The sequence below is a fragment of the Lepisma saccharinum genome, chromosome 2 (assembly GCF_977018435.1).
Source record: "Lepisma saccharinum chromosome 2, izLepSacc3.1, whole genome shotgun sequence".
In the NCBI taxonomy this organism is placed as follows: domain Eukaryota; kingdom Metazoa; phylum Arthropoda; class Insecta; order Zygentoma; family Lepismatidae; genus Lepisma; species Lepisma saccharinum.
In genome coordinates this window covers 22913354-22923147 of record NC_139230.1, presented here as the reverse complement: position 1 = coordinate 22923147, position 9794 = coordinate 22913354, and the positions used below count along the sequence as shown (strand labels likewise).

The 9794-nt window shown below is 38.4% G+C and overlaps 1 protein-coding gene across 2 annotated transcripts in view; it reads left to right on the top strand.

Moving 5' to 3' along the window:
- Window positions 1–474: 474 nt before the first annotated feature.
- Window positions 475–9794, top strand: part of Sps1 (inactive selenide, water dikinase) — a 69885-nt gene continuing 60565 nt past the window's right edge. The window contains exons 1-2 of one of the 2 annotated variants that reach the window (XM_083117153.1): window positions 475–882; window positions 5450–5554. In XM_083117153.1, coding sequence (XP_082973279.1) covers window positions 606–882; window positions 5450–5554 — 382 coding nt within the window. In that variant the 5' untranslated portion in view covers window positions 475–605. Of the gene's footprint in view, window positions 883–1226; window positions 1380–5449; window positions 5555–9794 lie in introns of those variants that run through there. The other variant, XM_083117154.1, reaches the window with a different exon arrangement.

Here is a 9794-nt window from a genome sequence, read left to right as displayed (position 1 = left end):
CATCTTTGCGATTAGACTAAAATGGTACAAAAACGACGTAAAATAAACCAAATCAATTAAACGGATTAGTAACCTAAAGGCCTATGGCAACACTTATTTTATAATTTGTCAATAAGTTATAAATGTGTACTGTATATTACGTCTGGTATAACCATTGTTGTCTAGTGTTCTTAATATAAAATAGATTCGTAAAAGGAAAACTTGACACTAATCGCCTAGATCTTGACTGGATAATAACCTTCCATGCAGTGTATCCAAATGGACAAAGTGCGCTCGACTTCAAGAATTTCTGCGAGAATTAAGCGGTGCGTGTTTTGGGTAAGTTTCCCATTTACTCCTGTGATGTATCGCAAGGGTTGATTTTCCACCAGAAAATTACTGACTGCTCCCCGGTATTTGGCGCGGGAAGATTTAGCCAATAGCAAGTAAGATACAAGCAGCGTCTTATCCGGGTAACCAAAGTCCAGGGAGCACGCCATTTTGTGAATCAGCGAGAGGTTGAAGGGGCAGGTCTGACTGTGAAGAGTGAAACACCGTATACTGTGTCGCTACGCTTAAAGAATTATTTGGAAGAAGCTAGTGTTGAATATCACATACAAAGGAAGATGCAGGCAGCTGCAGTAACTCAAGATGCTCTTGCAGCAGCCCAGTTGGAAATAGGAGGAAATCCTACCACTTTAGCCATTAGGCGGCCTTTTGATCCTGTGGCCCATGAGTTGGACGCGTCTTTCCGTCTGACACGTTTTGCTGATTTGAAAGGATGAGGGTGTAAAGTCCCTCAGGATGTGCTTTCTAAGCTTCTTGAGGGACTACAGCAGGACGAAAATAATGCCCAGGATCATGAGCATGCCCATTTTATGCATATGGCTATGGCCAGAATTGGTAAGTAATATTTATTGATAACCGGTATTAGTGCTGCGGTAATTTTGGTTGCATCCTGTCGCCATGATGAAACGTATCGTTTGTGTATGCTGTACCCTGTTCGAAAACGTCCTACCAGTGTGGTCTGCGAGTTGAGAACATGTGTTGAGAGATGTACAGGTTTGGGATGGTACCCAAAGCAATTTTGTACAATAACTTTCCACTGGAGCATTTGTTAGTGCTGCTGTATAATTCGCGCGTTTGGCATTAGTTGTGTAATGCATATATCCTTGACAAGGGCACACAACAGGTTCGCTTCGATTTTCAGAGAAACCTACGTTGGACGGCGTTACTATATTGCATGTTTTCGATGGGTATCCCTTATAATGTGGAAATACAAGCTGGACACTACAAATATAAAGTCTGTAACTCTTGACATGACTTTTAAGGACTGTTTTGCATCCTGTAAAATGACGTACCATTTAATCTGTCGCAACAAACTTGTACGTTTTGTTATGGTAAGTGTAATTGGTATGGTGTCAAGATGTAAATAAGAATGACATTACAAAAGTGCGCATTATAAATTCTTGCCAGGCTCATCTGAGGGTTTCGTGCCTTGCACACAGGTTATTTAATCTTCATTGTTAAAGTGACAATTTTCTAGTTACGGGTTAAGTTTCATAAAATTCCAAAATGATGACCTGTTTTTTTTTTAAAATACCATATATTTTTCATGTACTTCATATCCACAATAGAAATGATTAATACCACCAGCCAGCCACCTTCAGATTTGTTTTTGTTTTATTAATTTGCTAGTGGCCGCGGTGGCTCAGTTGGTAACGCGTTTGACTACCATGCTAAAGGTCCCGGGTTCGATCCCCGGCCGGTTCAAATCCGGGAACTTTTCTAACGATGGAAGCAGCCCCGGCGCCCACCCAGCATCGAATAACATGGCTACCTGGGGGGTAAAGGCTGTCAGGAGCACGATGCTGATCACATCACCCCCACTCACGACCGGATCAAGAAAGTGTGGGCGTTACCCCCACACCCCCTATATGCCTTCATGGCGTGGTGCTATGCACAGGGGATCACTTTACCTTCTTTTTTTTATATTAATTTGCTATGGTACATATTTGTTTCAAAGATATTTGTATTAAAGGAATGGAGGACCATGGTGATGTCTTGAGTTAGGAATGTAGTGAAGTTTTGTAAGTTGTGTATGTATGTTAATTTCGTTGTAATAAGACTTCATGCCACCAAGCCAAACATCAAACTAGTTTTGTGTGTCTGGTACTCCCTTTGAGGATTGCATTGAATTTTTAGAAATCTATAGATGTTGACATCAATCGTGGACCACTTTTAGTTTTGTTTTGTAAATAGATGCCACCTCGTAAAATTATTGATGCCATTAAGTCTGAAGAACTGCTGTAGTCAATTTATGTACATACCTTGAAAATATGCATTCTTTGGTGTGGATTTACTGCTATTTGGTTGCAGGGTGTTTCATTTGAGGCTGCTCGACAATTGTTGAATTTTTTTAATAGGCAGATTTCGATGTTTTACGTAATATAAAATTTGTTCCAAGAACAAATGGAAAACACAAATAACTGAGATATTTGATCCCAAAGTGTGGCCTGCATAAGTAAAAACCTACCACCAAAGTACTTTCATCACATTTTGTTAGTATAAACCTGTTGTATACACCCTAAAGTAGTAAAAAGAACACATCGAAAATTGCTATCAACTCCGGACCTAACGACGTAAAGTTAAACCTGCTGTTCTGTAATGTCATGTTGGGTGCTTTATTCAGTTGCGCAAAGCTTTTGGTCTGTTCTGCTTCATGGTAAGAGAACACACTAAGGCATGACACGTACTTTATTTGACAATAGCACATCTCCGCAAGCTAAAAACTAGAAACTTTTGCAAACTACGTAATCTTCATAAACCATACAAAATATTTCACTTTATCAAGGGAGTACAGAGGGTCAAGGGTACCCAACATGTCAAATGGCAGACAAAAGGGGGTAACAGTTCATTATATTGGAGACACATTAAAATCTGATATCTTGTGTTTCGCATGGTTCGTACTTACCAATTGTGTATTGCGGAAGATAGTTCAAGGTGCCATTATGCTTTTTACATGAAAACAATTTGGTACTAGTTTACTATCCTTCGGACACATTTATTTATTTTTACAGAAGAAACAACTTGCTGTATTAAGTTCCTGTAGCATTGTCGAACATCGGGAAGGTGTTTTGTGTGATGTGGGAATGTTTCATAGCTGAAATTCATGTTGTTCATTGAAAATTAATTCTCCGACTGAGAATAGCGTTTGGCGCGTACACCATCACACGTCGTCGTCTTCTTCATGCATCACTCGTCTTGATTGTGTTTTGTTCATGTTCATTGGGTATCCAGTGTTCGAACTGTCTGCATTTGCAACGAGAGTTAGAAGGATGAAACAAGAGTTAGAAGGATGGTGTGTCTCTAGCCCCACGAACAATTGGCGCATGGTTAGGTTAGGAAACATAGTTAAAATTTGGTTTTGTGTTAGTATCAGGATCTAGAAATTGGAAATAATTGCGAACCATTGGCGCATGGTTAGGTTAGGAAACAGTTAAAATTTGGTGTCGTGTTAGTATCATTATCTAGGAAGTTGAAATAATTGCGAACCATTGACGCTAGCCCCACGAACCATTGGCGCATGGTTAGGTTAGTTCAGTTAGGTTAGGAAACATAGTTAAAGTTTGGGCTCGTGGTAGTATCAGGAATATATATATATTTGGTTGTGAAAGAAAAAAATTCGCGAAAATCGACAATTTCCATTCCGAAAACTAATGCCTTATTTTAGCTTATTTTGCATTTTCTAGATGTTTCCCACTTATTCCAGGTCGGATAGCCCCAGAAATGATTCACGGATAGCGCCACGAAAGATTACAATTTTCTTCATAAAAGAACGCGAAAAAGAAATAGATCTGGTGAACTTTGTTCTCGGGCATTTCTTGGGTTCCGAAGGTTGAAACACTGCATAACAATTGAAAATCGAGGAAAGACAAGCCCGACGCGTCATATGTAGGAAGGTGTACGTGCCATATTGTGTGTGAGGCTAGGAGAAAGAAGTACTGGTAATGTGAAAAATTGCTCTTTCATCAAAACAACGTCAATACACCTTCAGGAATGTTCTGCGAAGGAGATACGTAAGTACGAATGTCAAAAATTTGACGAAGATGCGGAAAAGACAAGCACGACATGCGATTATGTAGGTAGGTGTACTCGCCATATTGTGTCTCAGGCAAGCGAAAAGGCCTACCAGAAAGACGTACTTGTAATGTGAAAAATTGCTCTTACTTTCTTCAAAACAACGTTGATACACCGCGAAGCAGATACGTAAGTACGAATGTCAAAAATTGACCAAACGAAAAAATTAGAGGTGTCCGAAGGATTGTAAATTTTTACTGAAAGAGAAAAAAAATTCGCATTCCCTGAACATGAAAATTCGATAATTATCGAAGGCGCTTCCACTGGAAAAATTTCCGATTTCCGCACAAACATGCTACTGCCTGCCTTGAGTCGCCTGGATGCAATCCCGAATGATCCCGATTGTGCCTTCGGCATGTCTGCACCCACCCAATCCACGTGTCTGCCGATTTCCACGAACAAATGCAGCCACTTGTTTAGAGTACCCTAGAATTTCGGAAGGCAACCCCATTGTGTCAGTTCAGTCCCGACCATATGTTTCGGTCTGCCAGTGCTCGCTCCATCCTACGTTTCCCTGTTCAAAGCACAAGAGTTCTGAGAAGCTGGGGTACCAAGGATTTTGACAGCATCTGCTGTGTTGGCAGTAGTCAACATATATTTTTTTCTGGAATGTTTAGCTTACACTTAGCAGCCACCCACAGATAGATCACTGCTCGATTGCAATAAAAATTAATTACAAAAAATGATTGCTAAGAGGAAGGCAAGGGGAGGGGGTGCTGAGGTTCAGAGGTACACCCCCCCAGAGACTGGAGAATGGATGATGTTCAGCTTGATGTGATCTTGCAGTACACTTTGGGAAGAAACTGCATGTAGTCCAGCAAACAGGTTCTTGGGTGTTATGGAAATAGTTTCCAAGAAGCTTTTTTCAAAGCAAAAAAATTGGCGATATTTTATACGTGCTCATTGATCATGATAATCATACCTTGAATCACTTTGGCAAAGACCATACCACAATGCTTACCCGGCATGATTTCAATCTGATCTGTTTGCCTGAAGAATGGCGACTGGCACAATTTCGCACAGTGGATTCTGAGGAAAATTGTTTTGTGATATAGTAATTTGTACTGCACATTTCAGTTCTTTATGTAGCATATTTGTCCAAGGTGCTGTTTGACCAACAGTGGACAAATAATCTGTATAAAAAAGTAAAACGTGGCACCTAGGTGAGGCAAGTTTACATTTCTGAAATGTAAGTTATAATGCGTATTTTTAAAGTTTCTTGAAATCTGACGATTGATTGAATCAATCAGCTGGGATGTTTTGTTTTTCAATACTATGCACTTCAATAGATAATAGCAGAAAAATTGAGAATTTTTAATTTCTTTTGTAGGTATTGGTATGGATTCCTCCGTAACTCCTCTGAGGCATGGTGGTTTATCATTGGTGCAAACAACAGATTTTCTATATCCTTTGGTGGATGATCCTTATTTGATGGGTGAGTTCCATTTTGTATCCTCTTTTGTAGGAGACTGCCTATAGTATAATTTTTATATAAGAGAGTGGGGAAAGTATTACAATGGTTTGAGAAAGGGTACGTATTCATTGTAGAAATCTTGGGAAGGTGATGGCATATTTTCCCCATTTGTACTTATTATAATGTAGATTTTTTATTAACACTATGTATCGAAGATTTCTTCAGTTGTTAAAGCCTCCTTTAGCATAAAGTTGCATGTAGATATGAACACAGCTTTCATCTTATCTGGGAAAAATATTTAGGGCAAAGCCTTACTTAGGTTATCAAGGCATGTAGAAAGGCTTGTTTTAACTATCTACAGAAAGGCAGAATACTTTTTTGAAGTCTGTGATTCAGATATGTTCAATGTGTGGTAGGCAACAAAGAAACACTGCATGAATGAAGAATATACGTTTGGAATGTTTGTCATTTGCCAGTTTTAGAAATATTTTAATTCATTCTGCTTTTGTGCCAACTCCACCACATTGATCACACCATTCACACTAAAGATAATTGATGTGTACCATATTGATTACTTCCCATATTTTGCCTGCTGTATTGTTACTTGCGTATCAAGTAGAATCTGATGACTTTCTGAACATCTCTGTCTGACTTTGTAAGTATAGCTATTACCCCCATCTAGTTTGCTACACTTTTTGACAGTAGGTGTAGTGCAGGTCCATGTCAGTGTCAGGCTGGTGCAAGGGTGATATGTTCAAGCAAGTAAACGCTTAACTCTGCTGCTTTCAACGTCCATTGGATTGCATAGCACACACCACACTGTATACACTGCTCCAAAACGTAGTGCAAATGGTGCAGACAACAAATCAAGGAAGTAGCTCACTGAAGTAATTAGAAACATGAAAAGCTGATTGCACATGGACTAGGTCATTTTTTCAATGGTGTACATAGTGTCTCCTCAGTGTGTTATTCACACATGTGCAGTGAGTGCTTGCTTATGAAATGGAGAGCCCAGTGTCGCTTACTGGTTTGGTGTGAAATCCCTGTCTCCTTCTGCTTGTCTGTTGTGAAAGCTTGCTTTTCTATCTTTGAGCATGCAGTTGTAATTGGCACTGTTTAGTTTACTCATTATGGGGTAAATGAGAAGTTAAGCTGAAAGTGGGAGGGTGAGGACGTTAGGTTAATCATTTTGTGCTGAAATATGTAAGAAAATTAATATTTAAAATGTAATGTAATCATAGTAGATTTTATATTTCTAATTTAAGAAAGAAATTTTTTTTTTAAATTGCGTAAAAAAACTGGTTTTCTACGTGACTTAAATTACGCGTAATTTATGTGAATACATGATGAGTAGATTACCTTGCCAACCCTGTCTGCCACTAAGCTGCTTGACAATGCAGTCGATGTTTTCCATCCATTTTTGGGGAGGTTGGGATATGGTGTTACTTTTAATATATTTTGGTTCCTATTAAAGTGCTATGATTCTGCAGTGGGTGTCCCGTGGCCAACTATTTATTCCGGTGTATTGTAGCAAACCATATTGTAGTGTATATACATTGTAACAATCCATTATGAAGCAAGGTACAGTAAACATACTTGGAACTGTCCTTGTCATTGCACATTTATGATATTTACTTTTTGGTCTGTAATGTGTTCACTTTTTGTGATAAGTCTGGGTAAGTTATTTCATATATATTTATATATAAAATTGTATAGTTTTTCAGTACATATCTCTGGATTTGGCTATGTTCAATTTCTGCTCAGGTCCCTGGATTTTGCTGCCCATGATTTCTTTATGCATATATTTAGTGTACATCATCAACAAGCCATCCTGACAGAATTATAAAACTATATTTGCCAACCCATTACTAATGTACAGCCTGACTTTTTGTGTTTATTGTGTTCAATAATGCTGAGTATCTACGCAATTGTGGACATGGCAGATTTCTTTCATAGCAGGCATTCAATATAGGCTTCATGTCTGACTCTCGCTAAGGTGAAGAGTGACTGTTTCACACCAGTCATGCACTGCTACTAAGGAAAAATTAAATTGTATAAAAGAGAGAGTGAATTTCTGGCCATATTGTAAGTGTTGAGTGTTTTTTTTATTAACCTAGACAGGATGTTTGAAAAATATGATGAATAAGAATTTTCAGAATTCAGGTTTTCCTCATGAAGAAGATGAAAATCATATGGAATCTGCCAATCAAATCTTCAAACTGTCTTCTTTCTGTTGATTTTTTGTTCAGTGTAGGGCTGTGCAATATATCAATATAGAGTATCTAAAATATCAAAAATAACTATATTGACTGTATTGAAAATATCAATATCATAAGACACATCTAAATCTTTTGATTTGAAGTTTTAATTGAATTGTAGTATTATCTAGGATAATCAGAGAATTTTGGTGAAAATAAGTGTCGCAAAACACAATGGAGTCTGTAGTTCTTAAGCACAGTAATTGAGGAACTGAAAATAAGAGAGCTTGAATGGTAGTGTTAATTCTCATGTATATGTTAAGTCAAGCTCAAGACAACACTTGCCAAAGTCCCTTGTCTAGAGTTGTAAATTACTCTCATTATAGGTCTTACCTCGATTTGCAGGGGGGGGGGGGTGAATTCACACTTCTGTGTTAGGTAAGCAGTCTGATAATTACATGCTTCTACTCCCTGGTGATTGTGAGTATGGAGAAGTTCAGACCTACAGGATTGTGAGATGATGGGGAAGCAAAGAAGGGGCGAATGTGAATCTTGTACTTTCAAGAGCAACAGAATGCATGTACTCCTTTCAAACACCTAAAGTTGTCCTGAATTTGTAAATTTGACAACGTAGCACTTCAGAGCCAACATATAATAGCCAGCTTTGCAGCAGTTCTTCTTCCTAAATGAATTAGCCATTGTGAATTTGTTTTCAATCTTTCACATTTCATGATGTTAGAAACCCTAAACCAGTAATACAATATGCAATTAAACAAAGCTTGTAAGTTGAAATGCATGTGTTTATCTTTTTTTAAGATTCTGAAATTGAAAGTAGGGAAATTCACGTTTCAAACACTGAACACATTCTCCTCCACCTGGAGAGAATTGCTGCTGCATTTTAATGCGAAGAGGCAAATTTCTCACGATTTTAGGCATAATTTCATTAAAGGTACCTTGTAAAATACTGGACGATTCTGCAAAGTGAGTCTTCATTCATCTGTGGAGAAAATTGGTTCTGAACTCCAGCACAATGGTTGTTTTCACAGTGTTTTACAGAGCATTTCATTAGAAATATCATGGTGCAGTTGGTTATCCTTTTTCATCAAGAACGAAACATCATAGTTTTGAATCTCATGCTCTCCTTTTTTGTTGTTATATACCGAGTAATAATATAATATTATATCACTGTGCATTCCTCGGGATCATTTTGCTCAGCTTGCTTGATTTTTCTCATCACAAGTTGAATGATATTGAGTAGGGCTGAGCCTGTTATCTGCATGAGTGAGTATCCTTTGATTTTCTGTTAACGATACCAAAGATTTTCAGTGTGTAGAAGAGCGGGCCAAGGCAACAGCATGTCTCAACATTTGTCCTTTTTCAAAGTTTGTTCACCCTTCCTTGAGACATTGGGAGACCAGCACAGGAAGTTCCTTAGATTTTTCTAGAAACACTGGATAAAACCCTACCCTCCTGGGAATCAGATAGCGAAATCAAAGGCATGGGTAAGTGAAAATGTCAATGCCGGATCAGGTATTGTGGAGTTCTTGGAAAATAGGGATGAAAGTCACTGAAATTAGCTTTGTTTTATCTATTTTCATGTGGGAAGGGGATTCAGCAATTTCTTCTTGTTCCCTTCCCTTCGGTGTCAGTCTTTTGTGTATCAGCCAATGAGGGTTGTTTATTTCTGCCGAGATTAGATTGGGAACATACTGTTTTGAATGACAGTACTGAGAAAGATGGAGTTTTTGTTTCAAGTCCACTTCATCCACAGATAGGCTAATCGGGATTGGACCTACATTTTAAACTGGGCCTGAACCACTTTGTGTCTCCACTGAGTATCAAACCCAGGATCTATCGTTAACAAGGTGAGGGCGTTACCACTACATCATTGGGGAGACCCCTCTAAAGATTTATGTACACCAATACTTACAATAATGAGAACGACTTGAGATGGCCGGACCCCTCTCAGATTTTCTTCATATTTGGCATACTCACTAATTGAGGCCTCCTAATCATGAATCTGAAGTTAAAATTTGTCGGAAACGTCTAGAAATTGCAAAATA